The 25,061-nt window shown below is 46.2% G+C and overlaps 1 protein-coding gene across 5 annotated transcripts in view; it reads left to right on the top strand.

The window, feature by feature from the left end:
* Window positions 1-2,499: 2,499 nt before the first annotated feature.
* The window catches only part of LOC140496258 (transcription initiation factor TFIID subunit 4-like), a 349,124-nt gene continuing 326,562 nt past the window's right edge, over window positions 2,500-25,061 (top strand). For all 5 annotated transcript variants that reach the window (XM_072595792.1, XM_072595791.1, XM_072595790.1 and 2 more), the window contains exon 1: window positions 2,500-3,928. In XM_072595792.1, coding sequence (XP_072451893.1) covers window positions 2,512-3,928 — 1,417 coding nt within the window. In that variant the 5' untranslated portion in view covers window positions 2,500-2,511. The remainder of the gene's footprint in view (window positions 3,929-25,061) is intronic.

The following is a 25,061-nucleotide window of genomic DNA, read 5'->3' as shown; positions in this document are numbered from 1 at the left end:
ATCCTAACCTAAGCTTTCTTCTTCCTCTTGAAAAGAGATTGAACTTCCTTCGTAAACCACGGCTCCCACTCTCGACAACCTCCTCCCTCCCTGCCGCAGTAGCTGGTCCTTGAATAAGCTCCATATTTCAATTGTGTCCATCCCCTGCAGTTTCCTTCTCCATCCTATGCTTCCTAAATCTTGCCTAATTGCATTGTAATTGTCTTTCCCCCAGCTATATATCTTGCCCTGCGATATATACCTATCCCTTTCCATCACTAAAGTAAACATAACCAAATTGTGGTCACTATCTTCAAAGTGCTCACTTACCTCCAAATCTAACACCTGGCCGGGTTCATTATCTAGTACCAAATCCAATGTGGCCCCACCCCTTGTTGGCCTATTTACATACTGTGTCAGGAAATCCTTCTGCACACATAGGACAAAAACTGACCCATTTAAAGTACTTGAACTTCAGTATTCCCAGTCAATATTTGGAAAGTTAAAGGTCCTCATTACATATACCCTGTCACTCTCACTTCTATCGAGGATCATCTTTGCTATCCTAGTCTTGACATCTCTGGAACTATTTGAAGACCGATAGAATACTCCCAAAGGGGTAACCTCTCCTTTCCTGTTTCTAATCTCAACTCATACTACCTCAGTAGACGAGTGCTCAAACGTTCTTTCCGCAACCATTATACTGTCCTTTACTAACAGTATCACACCACCCCCTCTTTAACTATTTTCTCTATTCTTACTGAAACATCTAAATCCCGGAACCTTCCATCACCATTCCTGTCCCTGTTTTACCCATGTCTCTAAAATGGCCACAACGTCGAAATCCCAGGCACCAACCAATGCTGCAAGTTCACCCACCTTATTCCAGATGCTCTTGGGGTTGAAGTAGACGCATTTTAAACCATCTTCTGGCCTGCCATCTTATATTCTATCTTTCCCCACCCTTTGCCCTACTAGGTTGATCCTCAGTCCCATTACCCTCACACTCTGCCCTACTTCTCCTCACCATCTGCCCCATTACTCCATCTTATATTCTATTATTCTGCACCCTCTGTCCTAGTACTGCCATCCTCTGTCCTATTATTTCCACCCTCTGCACTATTACTAGCCACCCTCTTCACTACAAAGTCAACCCTTAGTCCCATTACCCCAACTTCTGCCCTATTTCCCCTCACCGTCTAGCTTATTACTCCCCAACCTCTGTCCTATTACTCCTCACACTCTGCCCCATTACACTACCCTCTGCCCCATTACTCCCAACCACTGCTGTATTACTCACACCATGAGGTCTATTACTCCCCACCTCCTGACTACTCAATACTCTCTGTCCCATTACCCCCACCCTCTGCCCTATTACTCTTCACCCACTGCCCTATTACTTGCACTTGCTGTCCTGTTACTCCCACCCTTAGTCCTATTGCTCCAACCTTGCAGCTTATTATTCCCACTCTGTGCCCTATTACTCCAACCCTCTGCCCTTTTGCTCCCAAACTTTGTCCCATTACTCCTAATGTCTGTTCTATTACTCCTACCCTGTACCCTATTACAACCCACCTTCAGTCCCATTACACCCAACCTCTGCCCTATTACACCCTACACTCTGCCCTAAAACTCCCACCCTCTGCCATTTCACTCCCTAACCGCTCCCCTATTACTCTCAGTCTCTGCGATACTACTCCCAGCATGTGGCCTGCTACTCCCCATACTGTGACCTATTACTCCCAAACCTTGCCCAATTATTCACCACCCTCTATCCTATTACTCCCACATTGTGCCTTATTACTCTTACCACGTCCTAATTCTCCCATCCTCTGTCCTATTACTCCAATCCTATGCTTTATTACTCCCACCCTCTGCCCTATTACACCCCACTCTTTGTCCTATTTCTCCCATCCTGTGCCTTGTTACTCCCACCCTCAGTTCTATTTCTCCCATCCTGTGCCTTGTTACTCCCACCCTCTGTTCTATTTCTCCCATCCTGTGCCTTGATACTCCCACCCTTTGTCCTATTTCTCCCATCCTGTGCCTTGTTACTCCCACCCTCTGTTCTATTTCTCCCACCCTCTGCCCTGTTACTCCCACCCTCTGCCCTATTACTCCCACCCTCTGCCCTATTACTCCCATTCTTTGCCTTATTATACCCACCCTCTGTCCTATTTCTCCCATCCTGTGCCTTGTTACTCCCACCCTCTGCCCTATTACTCCCATTCTTTGCCTTATTATACCCACCCTCTGTCCTATTTCTCCCATCCTATGCCTTGTTACTCCCATTCTTTGCCTTATTATACCCACCCTCTGTCCTATTTCTCCCATCCTGTGCCTTGTTACTCCCACCCTCTGTCCTATTTCTCCCATCCTGTGCCTTGTTACTCCCACCCTCTATCTATTACTCCCAGCTAGTGTCACTCTCTGTGAATCCTGACGAGGGACTTTCCCGCCCTGCTCCGCGCGGCGGCTGAAGGGGGAGGGGACATGGAGAGTGGCGCATGCGCGGCCGGGCCCCGGAGGAAGATGGCGGCGGGCCCGGACCCGCTGGAGGAGCTGTTCCTGTCAGAGGTGGACGAGAAGGCGGTCAGCGATCTGGTGGGATCGTTGGAATCGCAGCTGGCAGTGCTGCCTGGAGAGAGGAGGCTAACTCTGGCGGGAGACAGCGTCCCTCAGGAGGGACAGCGGCGAGCCGGCAGGATGGCGCCATCGCCGCTCGGGGAGAGACCGGCGGCGGCGGCTCCCCCTGCGGCCCCTTCTCCTGGCCCTGGCTTCGGACAGAAGGCAGCCGCCGGAGCTGGTCTCAGTCAGCGTGCAGCCTCCGCCTGCGAGCTCCCGCCACCTCCCGCCAATAGCCCCCCTTCCTCGGACCCCTCAGCGGCCGGAGCCCGGGCTTCGGGTGCAGCGACCCCGGGGACCGGCCGCCCCTCTCACTCCTACCGGCCACCGCTTCCAGCTCCTCCTTCCCCATCCCCCAGCACCAGCAGCCCTGCACCCCCTCTGGGTACCACTGAACCTGAGGGGAGAGTCCTTCCCCTGCCCCTCCTAACAACAGGCGAGCCTCGGGTGTCGAACCACCTTCCCCCAGCACCTCCCGGAACCCCACCTCAGGCTGTCAATGGGGTGGTCGCAGTCTGCAGCTCCCCTGCTGTGACTACTACTTTGCACTTCTCCGCTGGTACTGCCTCTGGGACTTGTAGCCATCTCCCCAAGTCTGGGGCTTTTGGATCCAATGTCAGTAGCATCAACACACCATGCAACTCATCTCAAAACGGTTCTCAATTCGTCTCTGTGGCTCAAGACAGCGTCCTGAGTACTAGCACCCCCACTATTGCACTCACAAGACCGCCAATGCATACTGTGATTGCCAGCAATGTTTTGGGCACTGCACTATCACAGAATGGATTTGCCCCCCACAACCATGTGAATCTACCTGGATTGGTGCAATTTGGAGAAAAGACAGGCATACATCAGGGGGCAATAGTGACACAATTGGCTAATCAGACTGTTGCTGTCAGTGGTCCAATTTGCAGTCTCTCAGCCACCAATACAGACTCCAGTTCACAGACAAAGCTTGTTCTGCACACTCAGTCTCAACCTGTTTCTCTTAGTTTATTAAATAACACAGCTGCTCCGATCACAGTGACCAACACTCCGAGCAATCAGTTGCAATACACGGTTACCAGCTCTCTCACTGGAACCAGTGTGCCAGTCAGCATCAATGCAGTTGCAAAACCTGCAGTCAATATAATTGCACAACCTCATGTCGGAATCACAAAAGTCATTTCGTCTGCCCCTGGCATCATCCAAGTATCAGCTGCTCAGTCACAGCCTCCTCATACTGGGTTAGGGGCACCCCAACGCATTGTAACTCCTCAGCTTATCATCCGTTCACCACAACAACCAACAGTGCAGCTTGCTTCTGGTTTCACCATCCCACCAGGTGAGTACTGTTAAAAGTACAGGATTAGTGACTGCGTTGAGAGAGAGAAAGAATGTCAAAGCGTGCCTGAGCAACTCACGATTTTGTTAGTTTTCCGCTATGTTAGCTACTAGTCGCATTATAGCTCCTCCAGATGTGGCTAATTGTGGTTAAATATATAAAAAGTTTGGTCAAGTGACTTCAATGTTCATATTTGTGCATAAATGCATCTATATAATTTATTTGACTTAGGAAAAAGCGTGCTGTGGATTTGAATTTAAATTTATGGATCTTTTGTTGAAATTTATTCGAAGAGTTTTTTGGTAGTGTGCTTGACTTGGTTGTGGAGTCGTAGCTAATGTCTAAATAGATGTGTTTGATGTAATCTGTGCGTTTACATCAAAACTTTTGCATGTGGATAATTTATTATGTATGACTAATCATGACTAGTTGGCAATTTTTTCTTGGAAAACACTTATTCTAAGCAAATCAGTGTACATGCAGGGTTTCAGTAAAATGTTCAAGAAGTACATTTTGAATGGAAAATATTGTTTAGTGCCCACACGCTATGAAATCCTGTTTTATTCTGGCTGTTGGTGATATTGGACATAAAGGTAAATAGAACTGAGGCTTCCCAACACTACCCGAACCTACCCTGTCCCAAATGAATATACCGTACAATATGGCCTGGCTTTTATCATGATCTTTAAAGTGCCTGGAAATTGGTGACCTCCAGCAGGAGCACTCCTCTATCTGAGCTGGTGACTTGCCTGATGCAACCATGACACTACAAACAACAATCCAGTTAGGTGCGCTGGCAGAGCACTGAACGTGTGTTGTGACGCAAACCTGAATTGCGGATGTACCGCTGGAAGGTGAGTAAGGTGATATGACAGTAGTTTGGTGTTGGATGTGCTGGCTCTCTCTGCCCTATGGTCAAAGTGATCCAAACATTGAACATCCTATTTGGTATTGATTCCACCAGGTCTCTGAAGAATGGATGTTGGTCCTCTTTGGGCTGGTTTTCACATCACGAGACAGTCCCAGCTACTCTATTAATGACAACGAGAACCGTCTCGTGGATATTCCCCTGTGCTTTCTCTTCTGTGGAGAGATTTCCTCCATGGGCTGCTCTGACACACTCTTCACTCCCTTCAGCTCCATTTTGGATTACCTTGTGCTCCATCTTCATAGAACGTTACAGTGCAGTACAAACCCTTTGGCTCTTCATGTTGCACCAACCTGCGAAACTAATCTGATGCCCATCTAACCAACACCGTTCCATTATTATCCATACATGTGTCCAATGTCCATTTACATGCTCCTAACATCGGCGAGTCTACTCCTGTTGCAGGCAGGCCATTCCACCTCCCTACAACTCTGAGTAAAGAAGCTACCCCAATATCCATCCGAACTCTATCACCCCTCAATTTAAAGCTATGTCCCCTTGTGTTAGCCTTCGTCCGAGGAAAAAGGCTCTCACTGTCCATCCTATCTAACCCTCTGATTATCTTATACGTCTTGGTTAAGTCACCTCTCAACCTTTGTCTCTCCAGCAAAAATAGCTTCAGTTCCCTCAGCCTTTCTTCAAAAGACCTTCCTTCCATACCAGGCAACACCCTAGTAAATCTCCTCTGAACCCTTTCCAAAGCTTCCACATCCATTCTATACTGCGGTGACCAGAACTGTATGCAATGCTCTAGATGCGGCCTTACCAGTGTCTTGTACAGTTGAAGCATGATCTTGTGACTCCAAAACTCAATTTCCCTACCAATAAACACCATCACACCATATGCCTTCTTAACAACCCTATCGACCTGGGTGGCAACTTTCAGGGATTTATGCACCTGGATGCAGTTTATCAACACTGCCAAGAATCTTACTATTAGCCCAGTACTCTGCATTCCTGTTACTTCTTCTGAAGTGAACTACCTCTCACTTTTCTGCATTAAAGTCCATTTGCCACTTCTCAGCCCAGCTCTGCATCTTATCTATGTCCCACTGTAACCCACAACATCCTTCGGCACGATCCACAAGTCTGCTTATCTCAGTATCATCTGCAAATTTACTAAACCATCCTTCTACGCCCTCCTCCAGATCATTTATAAAAATGACAAACAGCAGTGGCCCCAAAACACATCCTTGCGGCACACCACTGGTAACTGAGCTCCAGAATGAACATTTCACATCAACCACCACCTTCTTTCAGCTAGCCAATTTCTGATCCAAACTGCTAAATCACCCTCAACTGCAAAACTCCTTATTTTGTGCAATAGCCTACTATGTGGAACCTGATCAAACACTTTACTGAAATCCATGTACACCACATCAACCGCCTTCTCTTCATCCAACTGTTTTGTCACCTTCTCGAAGATCTCAGTTAGGTTAGTGAGGCACGACCTACCCTTCACTAAACCGTGTTGACTACCCCTAATCAAATGATTCCTTTCCAGATGATTATAAATTCTATCTCTTATAACCTTTGCCAACACTTGACCCACAACTAAAGTAAAGCTCACTGGCCTAAAATTACCAGGGTTGTCCAGACTCTCCTCCTTTAACAAGGGAACAACATTTGTTCTCCTCCAGTCTCCTGGCACTACTCCTGTTGACAATGATGCCATAAAGATCAAAGCCAAAGGCTCTGCAATCTCCTCCCTGGCTTCCCAGAGAATCCGAGGATAAATCCCATCCGGCTCACAGGCTTTACTTATTTTCAGATCTTCCAAAATTGCTAAAACCTCCTCATTGTCAACCGCAATCCCATCTAATCTAGAAGCCTGTACCCCTCTATTCTCATTAGCATTGCCCTCTTTCAATGTGAATACTGATGAAACATATTGTCTTCCGATTCCACACACATCTTTCCACTACTGTCTTTGATTGGTCCTAAACTTACTCTAGTCACTCTTTTATTCCTGATATACCGATAGAAGGCCTTAGGGTTTTCCTTGATCCTATCCACCAACAACTTCTCATGTTCCCTCCTGGCTCTTAGCCCTCTCGTTAGATCTTTTCTTGCTAACTTATAATTCTCAAGCCCCCTAACTGAGCCTTCACTCCTCATCTTGACATAAGCCTTCCTCTTCCTCTTGACAAGAGCTTCAATTTCTTGAGTAAACCATGACGTGCGCTCTCAACAACTACCTCTCTCCCTGATCGGTATATACTTAGCAAGGACTCGCAGTAGCTGTTACTTAAATAAGCTCCACATTACAAGAGTGTCCATCCCCTGCAGTTTCCTTCCCCATCCTATGCATCCTAAATTTTGCCTAATTGCATCATAATTGCCTTTTCCCCCAGTTATACCTCTTTCCCTGCGTGATATGCCTATTCCTGACTGTTGCTATTGTAAACAGAACCAAATTGTGGTCACTATTGCCAAAGTGCTCACCTACCTCCAAATCTAACACCTAGTCGGGTTCATTGCCCAGTATCAAATCCAATATGGCCTGTCTATGTAGTTTGTCAGAAAACCTTCCTGTACACATTGAACAAACACTGATGCATCTAAACTACTTGAACTATCCGCTCAGTGACTTCCGCCACCCCTACTGCCGTGGTCACCGCCACTTCCGCCCCCACCAGCGCCACTCACCTGCATTCTGCTGACATGCCCCCCACAGACTCCACTGTCACTATCCCCACCCCCCAGAACCCCAAGGGGAACACTACCCCTGCTCATGACTCCACCCCCATTCCCCCCACCACCATCCCCACTCCAGTTACAGGTTCCGTCCCCACTCCCAGCTCCACACCCAGACCACATCCCAGCTACCAGCCCTGTCGAGTTTTCACCATCCCTCCAGACCTCCCCCTCACTGAGAACGAACGATCAGTCCTCAGCAAAGGACTCGCCTTCATCCCCCTCTGTCCACGCATCAATGAATTTAATACACGCCGTGACGTCGAACAATTCTTCCGTTGTCTCCACCTCCGAGCTTACTTTCACAATCAGGACTCCTGCCCACCTTCCAAGGACCCCATCGCCCACCTCCAACACACTGCATCCACCTGGACACCCTGCGCTGGCCTATTACCTGCCCTCGACCTCTTTATTTCCAACTGCCGCCGGGACATTAACCGTGTCAACCTGTCTACCCCCCTCCCCCACTCCAACCTCTCACCCTCACAATGCGCAGCCCTCCAATCCCTCTGCTGCAATCCCAACCTCACCATCAAGCCAGCAGGTAAAGGGGGCGCAGTGGTAGTCTGGCTCACTGACCTCTACACCGCTGAACCCAAATGCCAACTCGAGGATACCTCTTCCTACTGCCCCTTCGACCATGACCCCACCCCCTATCACCAAACCATCATCTCCCAGACCACCCAGAACCTCATCACCTCAGGAGATCTCCCACCCACAGCTTCCACCCTCATAGTCCGGGAACCCCGCACTGCCCGGTTCTACCTCCTTCCCAAGATCCACAAGCCTGACCACCCTGGCCGACCCATTGTCTCAGCATGCTCCTGCCCCACTGAACTCATCTCTACCTTCCTCGACACTGTCCTATCCCCCCTAGTCCAGGAACTCCCCACATACGTTCAAGACACCACCCACGCCCTCCACCTCCTCCAAGACTTCCGTTTCCCTGGCCCCCAACGCCTTATCTTCACCATGGATATCCAATCCCTCTACACCTCCATCCGCCATGACCAGGGCCTCCAAGCCCTCCGTTTTTTCCTCTCCAGGCGTCCCCAACAGTACCCTTCCACTGACACTCTCATTCGTTTGGCCGAACTGGTCCTCACCCTTAACAATTTCTCCTTCGAATCCTCCCACTTCCTCCTGACCAAAGGGGTAGCCATAGGCACACGTATGGGCCCCAGTTATGCCTGTCTCTTTGTTGGCTACGTCGAACAGTTGATCTTACGTAATTACACCGGCACCACTCCCCACCTCTTCCTCCGCTACATTGATGACTGCATTGGCGCCACCTCGTGCTCCCGCGAGGAGGTTGAGCAATTCATCAACTTCTCCAACACATTCCACCCTGACCTTAAATTTACCTGGACCATCTTTGACACCTCCCTCCCCTTCCTCGACCTCTCCATCTCCATTAATGATGACTGACTTGACACTGACATTTTTTACAAACCCACCGACTCCCACAGCTACCTGGATTACACCTCTACCCACCCTACCTCCTGCAAAAATGCCATCCCGTATTCCCAATTCCTCCGCCTCCGCCGTATCTGCTCCCAGGAGGACCAGTTCCACCACAGAACACACCAGATGACCTCCTTCTTTAGAGACTGCAATTTCCCTTCCCACGTGGTTAAAGATGCCCTCCAACGCATCTCGTCCACATCCCGCACCTCGGCCCTCAGACCCCACCCCTCCAACCGTAACAAGGACAGAACGCCCCTGGTGCTCACCTTCCACCCTACCAACCTTTGCATAAACCAAATCATCTGCCACCTCCAAAAAGACCCAACCACCAGGGAGATATTTCCCTCCTCACCCCTTTCCGCCTTCTGCAAAGACCATTCCCTCCGTGACTACCTGGTCAGGTCCACGCCCCCAAACAACCCACCCTCCCATCCTGGCACCTTCCCCTGCCACTGCAGAAACTGTAAAACCTGTGTCCACACCTCCTCCCTCACCTCTATCCAAGGCCCTAAAGGAGTCTTCCACATCCATCAAAGTTTTACTTGCACATACACTAATATCATTTATTGCATCCGTTGCTCTCGATGCAGTCTCCTCTACATTGGGGAGGCTGGGCGCCGCCGAGCAGAGCGCTTTAGGGAACATCTCCGGTACACCCACACCAATCACTCACACCGCCCTGGTGCCCTACATTTCAACTCCCCCTCCCACTCTGCCGAGGACATGGAGGTCCTGGGCCTCCTTCACCGCTGCTCCCTCACCACCAGACGCCTGGAGGAAGAACGCCTCATCTTCCGCCTCTGAACACTTCAACTCCAGGGCATCAATGTGGACTTCAACAGTTTCCTCGTTTCCCCTTCCCCCACCTCACCCTAGTTCCAAACTGTCCCCATGACTTGTCCAGACTTGTCCTACCTGCCTACCTTTTCCACCTATCCACTCCACCCTCTCCTCCTTGACCTATCACCTTCATCTCCTCCCCCACTCACCCATTGTACTCTATGTTACTTTCTCCCCACCCCCACCCTCCTCTAGCTTATCTCTCCATGCTTCAGGCTCTATGCCTTTATTCCTGATGAAGGGCTTTTGCCCGAAACGTCGATTTCACTGCTCCTTGGATGCTTCCTGAACTGCTGTGCTGTTCCAGCACCACTAATCCAGTATCTGCAGTCATTGTTTTTACCTATAGTATTCCTAGTCAACACTGGGGAAGTTTATATCCCCCATAACAATTAGCCTGTTACTCTCACTCCTATCATCTTTCTTATCCTTTCCTCTACATCCCTGGAATGATTTGAAGGGCTATAGGAAACTCCCGGGAGAAAGTGAGGACTGCAGTTGCTGGAGATCAGAGCTGAAAATGTGTTGCTGGAAAAGCGCAGCAGGTCAGGCAGCATCCAAGGAGCAGGAGAATCGATGTTTCGGGCATCAGCCCTTCTTCAGGAATGAGGAAAGTGTGTCCAGCAGGCTCAGATAAAAGGTAGGGAGGAGGGACTTGGGGGAGGGGCGTTGGGAATGCGATAGGTGGAGGGAGGTCAAGGTGAAGGTGATAGGCCGGAGTGAGGTGGGGGCGCAGAGGTCAGGAAGAAGATTGCAGGTTAGGAAGGCGGTGCTGAGTTCGAGGGATTTGACTGAGACAAGGTGGGGAGAGGGGAAATGAGGAAACTGGAGAAATCTGAGTTCATCCCTTGTGGTTGGAGGGTTCCCAGGCAGAAGATGAGGCACTCTTCCTCCAACCGTCGTTTTGCCATGGTCTTGCGATGGAGGAGTCCAAGGGCCTGCATGTCCTTGGTGGAGTGGGAGGGGGTGTTGAAGTGTTGGGCTATGGGGTGGTTGGGTTGGTTGGTCCGGGTAAGTCACTCCCAGCCTGCACCTGCCCCACCAAACTCACCTCTGCATACCTCAACACGGTCCTGTCCCCCTTAGTCCAAGAACTCCCCACCTACATTCGGGACACCACCCACACCCTCCACCTCCTCCATGATTTTCGCTTCCCCGGTCCCCAACGCCTTATCTTCACCGTGGACATCCAGTCCCTGTACACCTTCATCCCCCATCACGAAGGACTCAAAACCGTCCGCTTCTTCCTTTCCCGCCGTACCAACCAATACCCTTCCACTGGCACCCTCCTTCGACTGACTGAATTGGTCCTCACCCTGAACAACTTCTCTTTCCAATCCTCCCACTTCCTCCAAACCAAAGGAGTAGCCATGGGCACCCGCATGGGCCCCAGCTATGCCTGCCTCTTCGTCGGATATGTGGAACAGTCCATCTTCCGCAGCTACACTGGCCCCACCCCCCACCTTTTCCTCCGCTACATCGATGACTGTATCGGCGCTGCCTCGTGCTCCCACGAGGAGGTTAAACAGTTCATCCACTTTACCAACACTTTCCACCCCGACCTCAAATTCATCTGGACCATCTCAGACTCCTCCCTCCCCTTCCTCGACCTTTCCATTTCCATCTCAGGTGACTGAATCGACACGGACATTTACGATAAACCGACCCACTCCCACAGCTACCTAGACTGCACCTCCTCCCACCCTGCCCCCTGTAAAAACGCCATCCCATATTCCCAATTCCTTCGTCTTCGCCGCATTTGCTCCCAGGAGGACCAGTTCCAAAACCGTACCACCCAGATGGCCTCCTTCTTCAAGGACCGCAATTTCCCCCCAGACGTAGTCGACGATGCCCTCCACCGCATCTCTTCCACTTCCCGCTCCTCTGCCCTTGAGCCCCACCCCTCAACCGCCACCAGGACAGAACCCCACTGGTCCTCACCTACCACCCCACCAACCTCCATGTCCAGCATATCATCCGCCGTCATTTCCGCCACCTCCAAAGACATCACGAACCCTGGCACCTGAGAGGGAACATACCAATTGTGAGTCTCTCTCATAGAGTCATCGAAACCGACTCTTTGGTCCAACCTGTCCATGCCGACCAGATATCCCAACCCAATCTCGTCCCACCTGCCAGCACCCGGCCCATATCCCTTCAAACCCTTCCCTTCATATAGTCATCCAAATGCCTCTTAAATGTTGCAATTGTACCAGCTTCCACCACTTCCATACATGTACCACCCTCTGTGTGAAAAAATTGCCCCTTAGGTCTCTTTTCCCTCTCACCCTAAACCTATGCCCTCCAGTTATGGACTCCCCGACCCCAGGGAAAAGACTTTGTCTATTTATCCTATCCATGCCCCTCATAGTTTTGTAAACCTCTCTAAGGTCACCTCTCAGCCTCCCGACCCTCCAGGGAAAACAGCCCCAGCCTGTTCAGCCTCTCCCTATAGCTGAAATCCTCCAACTCTGGCAACATCCTTGTAAATCTTTCTGAACCCTTTCAAGTTTTCAAGTTTAACTGTACCTCTTATGCTCGCATCCAAATCATTTATGTAAATGACAAAAAGTAGAGGACCCAGCACTGATCCTTGTGGCACTCCACTGGTCACAGGCCTCCAGTCTGCAAAGCTCTCGTTCCCACAAAACCACCTAAATGCCCCCCCGACTATGGAGTGCCCAATGACTAAAGTTCTGCTCCTCTTCCAACTTCCCCTCTGAGCAACAGGGACAGACACTGCGCCAGAGACCTGTTCTCCATTGCTTACCCTGGTAAGTCATCCCCCCCAACAGTATCCAAAATGCTATACTTGTTGAGGGAGCCACCACAGGAGATTTCCTGCACTGCCTGCTGGTTCCCTTTCCTCCCTCTGACAGTAACCCATCTACCTTCTTCACATGGCTGTGGAGTAACTAGCTCCTTGTGACTCCTCTCAATAGCCCCCTCCTGAATGATTCGAAGTTCATCCTGCTGCAGCTCCAGTTCCCTAACGTGGTTCTCAAGGAGCTGGAGCTGGAGTTGGTGCACTTTTCACAGGTGAAGTCAGCAGGGACACTAGAGGTGACCCTTACCTCCCAGGTACTGCACGGGAAACATTCAACTGCCCTAACCTCCATTTCTGCTATTCTCAGTTCCCAAATAGACTGCTGGGAAAAAAAAGAAAGACCAAAGACAGCACTTGTCACCTTACCAGCTGACGGGCAGAACATTTTTTTTTGGTTCGAGGAGGAGAATGGGTGGGAGCCAGTTCCCAAGCAGTGTTTCAGATAAAGCAACTGCCCAAATATGTGGCCTCATGACCTCTCCGACTGCATTCAGGAACTGAAGAAAAATGGGAACTAAAAGATATTTAAACCGTATACTCACAACTGGACATTTTTATAGTTTACCTTCTGCTTGTGGATCCATTCTCTCACATGTTCTGTTATCTGGACAACCCCATGGTGCTTTAATTCCCCTATTATGGAGGTCTTTATGGAGATTTCCAGTACCACTTGGGTCTGAGATAGTGAGCGTTCTATGGAACAGGTATTAAAATACCTTTCTGGCTCCCCCAGTCTACAATGACCTTACTGGAGGAATTTGTATTTTGTTTGTGTATAAAGTACAAGAGGTAATTACTTTCTTTAGTGCATTGAGTACAGAAGTTGGGATGTCATGTTGCAACTGTACAGGACACTAGTTAGGCTGCTTTGGAATACTGCATTCAGTTCTGGTCTCCATACTATAGGAAAGATGTTGTGAAATTTGAAAGGGTTCAGAAAAGATTTACAAAGATGTTGCTAGTGTTGGAGGGTTTGATCTTTAGGCTGAATAGGATGGGGCTAATTTCCCTAGAGCGTCATATGCTGAGGGGTGACCTTACAGAAGTTTATAAAATGATGAGGTGCATGGATAGGGTGAACAGTTAAGATCTTTTCCCCAGTTTCGGGCAGTCCAAAACTAGAGGGCTTAGGTTTAAAGTGAGAGAGGAAAGATTTTAAAAAGACCTGAGGGGTAATGTTTTCATGCAGCAGGTGTTGCGTGTATGGAATACACTGCTAGAGGCAGTAGTGGAGGAGAATACAATTACAACATTTAAAAGGCATCTGAATGGGTGTTAGGTTCCCTTGAGATTCTTCAACACTTGATGTAATTGCAATATCTCAACTTCTGTGAATGGCCACAATTTATTTCAGCAAGTACAAACTTTTGGAGGATCACTTAACAGACTTCACCATGCTTGCAAAGCATGTCAAGCGAGGCTTCCTGAGCAAGAGAACCGTCCTCCCTTTATACAGAGTTTTACATCACAGTCAGTCATGCACACAAGACATAACCTCCTGCCACTCCCCATAGTCACATGCCACCCAAAAACAATGTAAAGTGATTGTTTTTGGAAAGTATCTAGTGCGTGATTCGGTCATTCCTTAAACTGCAGCATTTACAGAATATGTTTAGATTGTCACTTTCTGCCTACAAGACAGAAAAACACACCCTCCCTGAGGCATCCAATTTCTTATATGTCAGCAGAACAAATTAACCCTTTAACATCTCATGGGTACACAAATAGGAAGGGTTTGGAGGAGTATAGGCTCAATGCTCGCAAATGAGACTAGATTAGTTTTGAATATCTGGTTGAATTGGACTGAAGGGTCTGTTTCCATGCTGTACATCTCTGATTCTATGTTCAGAAGATTCTTTTCCACTTTTGGCTGTTCTTTTTATCTATTGCTCTTGATACCTGCCAACTGGTGAGAAAGAAGTCACGTGGGTTGAATTGAAAATCTCGTGGACTGGCTGTTGGATCTGTCCAAACTGATGGTTTGTAAGTCAGAGATGGGCATTGTGCATTATGTTGCTCTGGCTGCCTTTTGCAGTATTGTCCTTGTCTAGGTGCCCCATTATCCCCACATTGCGGACAAAGACCATTTGGCCCATTGAGTCTGCACCAAGCCTCTGAAGAACATTCCACTCTATCCCTGTAACTTACCCCTGAATTTCCCAGGGCTAACCCTCTTAGCCTGCTCATCCCTGGACACCATGCATTTTGCAAGGCCAATTAACCTAACCTGCACATTTACCTAAAATGTTTGTGAGATGAACTGGAGCATCTGTCGGGAATCCACACAGGCAGTCACCCAAGGGTGGATTTGAACCCAGGTCCCTAACGTTGTGAGGCAGCAGTATGAATCACAAAGCCATCATGCCGCCCCCAATAGGAGGGTGTATGCAGTATCCTCAAGATTTCCCATGATTGTACATGGAATGTATTGCAGCTGCTGGTCACTATATTCATTAATTGGTGTGCACTTTTATGGGCTCATTAAACTTTGGTGTCATTTCAAGGATACGACATGACTGCACATTATGCTTACTTATAAATTGTATAAATTAGGATCAGGAGTCGATCACTTGCACAGCCCCCTGAACTTGTTTCTCCATTGAGTAAGATCATGGCTGATCTGGTGACTTGAGCTCCCTTTCATCCTTTGCTGACCTACTATCTGTCCTCCTCTGCTTTGAAGCAGAAGCTTTGTGTATATGTTATCAGTTTGCAGAAAAGCGTTCCAAAGATTCATGGTCCTCCAAGGTAAAAATTCTCAGCTCTGTCCTAAATTGGTGATCCCTCGTTCTAGTATCTTCCACTGACATGCTTTGAGCGGCACCCGCACGCAGACAGACACACACTTCCCTTTACCTTCTGTGTGAAACTGGAATATTCCATCAGAGTTTAGAAAAGTTTCAACAGCTTCAGAAGAAAACTTGCATTTGTGTGGTGCCTTTCACAACCTTGGGCAGACCCAAAGCACCTCAAAGCGCCTGAAGTTATTTTAATAGGTAGTTACTGTTGTGAGACACATGGCAGCCAAGCTGTGCACAGCATATTCTAACAAATAGCCATATAATGACGTTAGTTGAGAAATGAATACTGACTGAGTTGTTGCGGAACTCACCTTCTAAGTAATGCCAGGAATATTTTACAATATACATGGAAAGAGCCTTATTTAATACCTCAGCTGAAAGGTGATACCGCAAACAAAACTGCATTGAGATTGTCCTAAATTTTCTGCCCACATTTCTGGATTAAGATTGATCGCAGTGACTTCTGAGTCAGGTGAGAATGTGACCACTAAACTGTATTTCAGTTAACCCCTTTGTCTCTTTTATAATACATAAGATAATCTAGAGTGGGTAATGAGGATTAATTTTTTACCTTTACCAAGATGTTGCCTGGTTTGGAAGGAATTGGCTATGAGGAGAGATTGAACAAACTCTGTTTGTTTTAACTTGAATGTTGGAGACTGAGAGGCATCCTGATAGAGATTTACAAAATGGAGAGGTGTGGATAGAATGGTTAGTTGGAGGTTTCTCCCCCAAGGTAGAAATGTCAGTTACAAGGGGACATAGGTTTGAAGTAAAAAGGGGAAAGTTTAAAGGAGATGAGATGCAAATTTTTTTAAGAGGGTGGTAAGTGTCTTGGAATGCGCTGCCAGAGGTAGTGTTCGAAGCGAACCCAATAGCGACATTTAAGAGGCGTTTTGACAGATACATGAATAAGCAGGGAATAGAAGGATCTGGACTGTGTAGAGGCAAATGGTTTTTAATTTTAGAAAGGCGTCATGTGTCAGTGCAGTCTTGGTTGGCCAAAGGGCCTATTCCTGTACTGTTCTTTGACTTTGGTGAATACATCATTGATGGAGACGGGCCAACCAAGTTGGTTTCCATTCCTGACTTGAGCTGTGGCAGTGGAGAGGGAGACACCTGTGCGGCCTGCTGTTTCCGGCAAGATTATTTTCTTGTTTCCTCAATGCATTAAGTATTTTGACATGAAAGGAACTAAAATGTGGTTCCATAGTTGAGCTGTCACTGTCACAATTTCCTTTGGAGCAGGGGAGTCTGAGGATGTTTAAATAGAGTTCTGATAGTGAGGGTCGGGAAAGGTAAAACTACCTTTTGGGATGTCACTGGTAAAGGCTTTATATTGCAAATCATCTCTCTGAGGATAATGGTGAAGAGAAGTTGTTGGAGCATGCAATACTTTCTAATCTGAAGTTGTTCAGCCACTTGGTGAAATGGAATATTTTGGGTTATGAGGAATCAGAGTGGAGAGATTGAATTAGGGTTACTCCAGCAAAGAGGTACCACAGATCTGGTGGACCAAATGGTTCCCTGAACTGTAACCTCTTATGTTTTTCCTAGAAATTATGACTCAATTGAGGTGTTCTCAATTGAGGCTTCAGTTCTTTTGCCTTGAATTGCTACATTTCATGGGGCAGCATCTAACTCATTTTAATAATAACTGGGTGGTGTGTCAGCATAATTCTGACTGATGACAAGAACTGAAAATGTCCCATCAAGCTGCCTTTATCTGAGAACCAGAGATCGCACCCTGTCATCCATTTCACAGTTTCAGTGACACTTATAAACGACATGAAAGTGTTGTGAGGTCACTTGAATTTGATGAGATTATTTCTTTGTACACTCCCAGCCATCTGTTGCATGTAAACAGCATTGTGGAAATATAGTGCCTGCATAAAAGGACTTCTATATCTCTCTATGCCTCCAAAGTTGTAACAGCTGCATGTTGTTTAATGTTAACATCAGTTTGCAACTCAGTTCACTGAAGGTGAGGCTTAGAAAAAACAACTTCACGAATGATATTGAACTAATAGTAGCAAGTTTTTATTTATTGTCTATTTATTGCTTCTCAAACTTGTAGGAGCAGCATTTGGATTACTTGAAGGAGCTGTTGATTTTCTGTTTACATTCTGTGGATATAAAAAAATATTTTGAGGTTTGGATTCATGTTGGAAATTAAGTCAAATTTCAGATGTAAACAGTACAAAGTGTCAGGTTGACTTAGTCAAAGCCACTTTATCTGAGTCAGGTGGGTATATTTAAGCCCTTCTCTATAATTGAACATGTAATCATGTTGTTCTGTTGTGCACAAATGGGTTGTTATGTTGCATGAGAAGACAGTTCATTAGCTGTGAAGCCCCTGGAATTTTCTGAGGATGTGATCATTTTATCTACTTAAGCTTCTGGAAAGCTGATCTTGCCTGGGTTACTGTACAATGTTGCATTTCAAACCTTCTGGGTCAGGTCAATGACTGGTCAGTTGAGATACACAGTATAATTTGCGGAATGAGATGTCAACTAGAATTTCACAGGACATTGTTGTCTGACAGTGCATAGAGCCATAGTGCAATGAGAGGGTTGATACAGTTACATTGGTCTTCATAATTCCTTAATTGCTGTACTGTCAAAACTTTGGTCAACATCAGTTGAAGAAATCACAGTTAATTTACGGAGGAGAGGAAATTCCCATTTTGGGTAAAATTAGAATCAACAATGATGGGTGGTGGGCAAAGCTACCCATTGATGTAACGAAGGATTAAAATGCACCCTTACTTGGAAGGAACTGGTTAAAAACACTAGATTTTTCAGACAGAGGCAAAATACAAGATAGCAACCTAACCAAGTATCCTTGGGTGTTGAGTGAAACTGGCCACCAATTCAAGGATTCAAGCCCAACATTCGGATTCCAGCATATGCAGTTTACTACAGACTTTGTCCAGTGCCTTATGCTCTTGGAGAGACAATAGAGCAAGCGCTGAAAAGATGAGATTGAGGTCAATATCACAAATATTTAACAGAGTAATGGAGCTACGACTATTGTGGTAGTACTAAAGGCAAATGATAATGTGAGTTATTAGGTAACTAAATAAGGTATGAGAATAAAAATCCACCCAATAATTTGCCAGCATATTCAGCTCAGTATGTCCCATTCCCCAAAAGTGTACTGTTGCACAAGTTTACAATTTAGAAGCAGTGAATCATGACTTTCTCCTCCCTAATGCTGGAACACTGATTCCAATTATATTCCAAATACTTTTCTAATTGAGACAATAAATATGGAATCAAACCTGGAATCTTGCTGAACAAGTTCCCTTGTCCATTGAAGCTTTTGTAAGAGATAACTACTGGGTAGTTATGCATTTCATTTGACACAGTTTGAGAATGCCTAACATGTGACAATTAAATAGGTTACTTGCCTGATGTTGATAATGAGAGCATTCTGTAAAAATGTCATCTTGCCACCTGGTAATGAGGACTTTCATTGTGGTGCAGCAGCTGTGAACAGTGTGTAAAAAGTTAAAAGTGTGGCATTATATCTGTGAAAATAGGTTTGCCTTGGTGTCACATTAAGTTGGACTGAGCTGCAAAAATCCCAGGTTCATGGTCTCCACTGCATAATTAAATGTCCCTTGCACTATACTTAGGATTGGCATCCTTGGAATGGAAATAGGCAAGGACAGATGGATTGCGATTCCAGATCACAATCGAATAACTCATATTGCGAGTCACCATGGTTGACCCCTTGTTTGAGTATGTCCAAGGTGTAAACAATTTCTTTAGTTTTGTTGGATCCCCTCATACCTGAGCAGTCCCATAAAGGATCAGCATGATTGTGCATGGAGCTGACAGTGATATTGTTCAATTGTGTCATGACCTCCCTTGCGCTGGGCATGTTAAAAGTTTGGAGATGGTCTCAAAGCTGAACCAAATTTGAAAGCTTCTCTCCACATGAGCTGAATTGAAGTATTTTCACAATTGAGGTGATCTGCAATCCATTAGTTTGTAGGTCTGATCTGTTTTAAGGTTTCATTATTGTTAGTGCTGAAATTCTCCACAATTGATATTTGATGTTTATTCCATCATTTCCCACTTTGCATAGTTCTGAGCTACCTCACTTCCATTATCAGATGACATTCAGATTATACTTGCCATTATGATTGATCCTTCAGTGTCTTATTTTATGACCTGTATGTGTTCTCTTCTTAGTTTTTTTATACAACAATATACTTTATTCTCCCTAATAACTTCAAATCATCAACCTCTCGGTTGCCCTATCTCTTTTAAAATAAGTAATAATGTGCAGTGTTTAATTCCCAGTCCTGATTTTTCTTACACAGGTCTCAGTAATTCCTGCCATGTCTGGTTGCTTCCAGTGCACATTTGCTTTTTGGTTCCCTTTTCTTTGCGGACAGTATGTCCATTGTTGTATGGGGGGGGGAGCCGGCGCGGTATGGGGCAGTGACAGGATGTAGTAAATCAATCGGGAAAGTTTTTCATGTGATGCAACAAAGGGATTGGTCAAAGTGCGTCTGCTTTAACGGAAGGAGTATGAGAAATAAGAGTGATGAACCTAGAGCATGGATCAGTACTTGGGACTATGATGTTGTGGCCATAACAGAGATGTGGATTTCAAAGGGGCAGGAACGGTGGCTAGATGTTCCAGGGTTTAGAATGTTTAAAAAGAACAAGGAGGGTGGGAAAAGAGGAGGGGGTGTAGCATTGCTAATCAGTGAGTGCATCACAGCTACAGAAACTAAGGTTGTTGATGAAGGTTTGTCTAATAAGACAGTATGGGTGGAAGTTAGGAGCAGCAAGGGAACAATCACCTCATTGAGGGTTTTCTACAGACCACCTGATTGCAGTTGGGAGATTGAAGAACTCATCGGCTGGCAGATTTTACAGATGTAGCAGGGTTGTTGTTATGGGTGACTTCAACTTTCCCAATATTGACTGGAACCTCCTTAGTGCAGATGATTTGGATGGAGCCGTTTTTGTCAGGTGTGTTCAGGAAGGTTTCCTGACTCGATGTGTGGATAGGCCGACGAGGGGAGAGGCCATTTTGGATTTGGTGCTCGGCAATGAGCCAGGACAGGTGTCAGATCTCTCAGTCGGAGAGCACTTTGGTGACAGTGATCACAACTGTCTCACATTTACCATATCCTTGGAGAGGGAAAGGAGTAGTTGCCATGAGAAGATATTTAATTGTGGAAAAGAAAGTTATGACACTATCAGACAGGAGTTGGGAGGTACTGATTGGGAGCAATTGTTCCACCGAACAGGCACACAGACATGTGGAGACTATTGAAGGAGCAGTTGTTGGTAATGATGCACAAATTTGTTCCTCTGAGACAGGTAAGAAGGGGTAACATGAAGGAAGCTTGGATGACGAGAACAGAGGAGCTTCTCATCAAAAGGAAGAAGGCAGCTTGCGTCAGATGGAGGAAGCAAGGATTTAGCACAGCTTTAGAGGATTACAGGCTTACGAGAAAGGAGCTCAGAAATGGACTGAGGAGAACCAGGAGGGGGCACATAAAAGGCTTGAAGGATTAGGGAGAACCAAAGGCATTTTACTCATACATGAAGAATAAGGGAATGATCAGGGGCAATGTAGAGCTGATCAGGGATGGCGTAGGGAACTTGTGTGTGGAGTCTTAACAGATAGGGGAAGCCCTAAATGAGTTTTTTTGCTTTGGTTTTCACTCAGGAAAGGGACCTTGTTGTGAATGAGAACTTTGACGAACTGGGAAACAGGCTGAAACAGATCAAGACTGATGAAGTTAATGTGCTGGAAATTTTGGCAAACATTAAGATTGGTAAGTCCCCAGGGCCAGACCAGATTTATCCTAGGCTGCTCTGGGAAGCGAGGAGGGAAGTTGCTGGCGAAGATTTTTGCTTCGTCACTCTCCACGGGAGTTGTACCGGAGGATTGGAGGGAGGCGAATGTTGTTTCTCTTTTCAAGAAGGGGAATAGGGAAATCCCTGGCAATTACAGACCAGTCAGTCTTGCATCTGTGGTCAGCAAGACTTTGGAAAGAATTCTGAGGGATAGGATTTATGACTATTTGGCAAAGCATAGTGTGATTAAAGGCAGTCAGTTTTGCTTTGTGAGGGGCAGAACATTTCTCACAATACTTCTTGAGTTCTTGGATGAGGAGGTTGAAGGGTGGGGTAGTAAATTTGCCAATGACACAAAGGTTGGAGGTACTGTTGATAGTATCAAGGGCTATTGCAGGCAGAGCCAGAGCTGGGCTGGGAAATGGCAGATGGAGTTCAACCTGGACAAATGGGATGAGATGTATTTTCGAAGATCGAACTTGAATGCTGAATATAGGATTAAAGACAGGATTCTTGGCAGTGTGCAGGAACAGAGGGATTTTGGTGTTCGAGTGCATAGATCCCTCAAAGTTGCCACCCAAGTGGATAGGGTTGTTAAAGCATATGATGTTTTGGCTTTCATTAACAGGGAGATCAAGTTTAAGAGCTGTGCGGTTTTGCTGCAGCTCTACAAAACCCTGGTGAGACCACACTTAGAATATTGTGTCCAGTTCTGGTCGCCCTATTATCGGAAAGATACGGAGGCTTTGGAGAGCATGCAAAGAAGGTTTACCAGGATGTTGCCTGGATTGGAGGGCTTGTCTTGCGAAGCGAGGTGGACTAAGCTCTTTGGAGAGGAGGAGGAAGAGAGGAGACCTGACCGAGGTATACAAGGTAATGAGAGGCATGGACAGAGTCGCTAGCCAGAGACTTTTCCCCGGGGCAGGCTTGACTGGCATGAGGAGTCATAGTTCTAGGGTGTAAGGAGGAAGCTTTGGAGGAGACGTCAGAGGTAGGTTCTTTACACAGAGTTGTGAATGCATAGAATGCGTTGCCAGCGGTGGTGGAGAAGCAGAGTCATTCGGGGCATTTCAGCAACTGCTGGACGTGCACATGGATAGCAGTGAATTGAGGGATGCGTAGGTTAGATTATTTTATTTTAGAATAGGATTAATCCTCAGCACAACTTCTTGGGCCGAAGTGCCTGTTCTGCGCTGTGCTGTTCTATGTTCGATTCGGCCCTTCAAACCTGCCCTGCCATTTTGTTAGGTGGCTGATCGATTCCTGATCTAAACTCTGTTATGCCAGTTCCTGATAGTCCTCAATTCTTCAATATTTCAAAAATCCGTCAAATTCCTCTTCAAATATTTTGTGATTATATCTCCACTACACGCTGGGCTAGAGAATTCCAAACATTCATTTCCAATTGGCAGAATTTCTTTATATCCCAGTTTTGCAAGAACATCTCCTTGATTGAGATTCCCCTACTCATGGGAACATTTTCTCAACATCTACCCTTTCAAATTCCTCATATCTTGTATGTTTTGTTAAGATCACTCCTCATTCTTCTTAACTCTAATGAAGCCATCAAGCCTGCTCCACCATTTATTATTGTCATGGCTGATGGTTCAACTTAATAGCTTGTTCCCGCTTATCCCTCCCATCCATTGATCCCTTTCCCTCCAAGTGCTATATACAACTCCTTGTTGAAATAATACCTTGTTTTGGCATTGACTGATTTCTGTGGTAGCAAATTTTACAGGCTCACCTCTCTATGAAGCAATTTCTCCTCTCTGATCCCTGGCTTGGACTCTCTAGTCATTGGAGACATTCTTCTTGTTTCTAGCTTGTCTAGTTCTATTAGAATTTTATGGGATTCTGTGAGATCCTCCGTGATTTTTCTCAATTCCAATTCCAATTAATATAATCTGGTGAGACCACACCTGGAGTACTGTGTGCAGTTCTGGTCTCCAAATGTGAGGAAAGACATTCTGGCTATTGAGGGAGTGCAGTGTCGGTTCACGAGGTCAATTCCTGGGATGGCGGGACTACCTTACACTGAAAGACTGGAGCGACTGGGCTTGTATATCCTTGAGTTTAGAAGACTGAGAGGGGATCTGATTGAGACATATAAGATTATGAAAGGATTGGACACTCTGGAGGCAGGAAACATGTTTCCACTGATGGGTGAGTGCCGAACCAGAGGACACAGCTTAAAAATATGGGGTAGACCATTTAGGACAGAGATGAGGAGAAACTTCTTCACCCAGAGAGTGGTGGCTGTGTGGAATGCTCTGCCCCAGAGAGCAGTGGAGGCCCAGTCTCTGGATTCATTTAAGAAAGAGTTGGATAGAGCTCTGAAGGATTGTGGAATCAAGGGTTATGGAGATAAGGCAGGAACAGGATACTGATTAAGGATGATCAGCCATGATCATATTGAATGGTGGTGTAGGCTCGAAGGGCAGAATGGCCTACTCCTGCACCTATTGTCTATTAACCAATTCAACAAGATCTCGTACGTCAGTCCTGCTATCCTAGAAATCCAGCTGGTAAACTTTGGCTGCACTCCTTTGCGAAAGAATATACTTTCTCAGATAAAGAGATCAAAACTGCACACAACCCTCCTGGTGCGGTCTTAATAAACCCCTGCATAATTGCAGTAAGACATCCCATTTGCCACTTTCACTGCTGACCACACCTGCATGCTTACTTTCAGTGACTGGTGTTCTGAGGGAACCGAGGTGTCATTGCACTTTGCCTGTCTATCACCATTGCAATAGTTATCTACATATTTTTGCGATCAAAGTGGATAACAATTCCTTTATCTATATTATACTGCATCTGCCATGCATCTGTCCAATCACTCAGCTTGTCCACATTGCACTGAAGCATCTCTGCATCCACCTCACAGCTCAACCTCCCATCCAGGTTTGTGTTGTCTGCAAATTTTGAGAGATTAAATTTACTTTCCTACTCTAAATCATTAATATTTCCTGTGAATAACTGGGATCTGGCACAGATTTCTGTGGTACCATGTTTGTCACTGCCTGGCATATGTAAAAAGACCTCTTTATTTCTACTTGCTTTCTTATCTGCTAACCAGTTTTCTATCTATCTCAATGCACTACCCCCAGTCCCACATGCTGTAAATTTACATGCTAATCTCGTAGGTGAAATTTTGTCAAAAGTCTTCTGAAACTTCCAATAAATCACATTCACTGACTGCTCTTCACCTCCACTCATTGCATCCTCAAAGAATTCTAGAAGGTTTATCAAGCATGATTTCCCTTTGGTAAGTCCATGCTGATTGTCCAATCTTGCCATTGTTTTCCAAGTGCTGTGCGATTAAATCTTGGAAAATGGCCTTCAGCATTTTCCCCACCAACATCATCAAACTGACTGGTCTATAATTTCAGGTTTTGTTTTTATCTCACCTTTTAAATAGAAGTGTTATATTAGCTCACTTTCAATCCGTCAGAATTGTTACAGATTGTTTAGAGTGTGAAGAATCTTGAAAGATGACCGCCATCTGGTGCCAGTTCCTTAAGTACTGGGGATGCAGATTATCAGGACTTGGGGATTAATTGACCTTCAATCTCATCAATTTCCCAAATGGTGTATCTCTATTAATACAGTTTTCCTTCAGTTATTCCCTCTCTCAAATCCCTGTGTTCTTCAGTATTTCTAGTATGTTAGTTGTGTCCTCCTTCTTGATCACAGAATTAAAGTATATATTTAGTCGGCCTGTCATTTTTTTTTAAT

Source organism: Chiloscyllium punctatum, chromosome 26 (genome assembly GCF_047496795.1).
Source record: "Chiloscyllium punctatum isolate Juve2018m chromosome 26, sChiPun1.3, whole genome shotgun sequence".
Lineage (NCBI taxonomy): Eukaryota > Metazoa > Chordata > Chondrichthyes > Orectolobiformes > Hemiscylliidae > Chiloscyllium > Chiloscyllium punctatum.
Note: the sequence above shows the minus strand (reverse complement) of the source record. Positions and strands in the feature narration are given on the sequence as shown.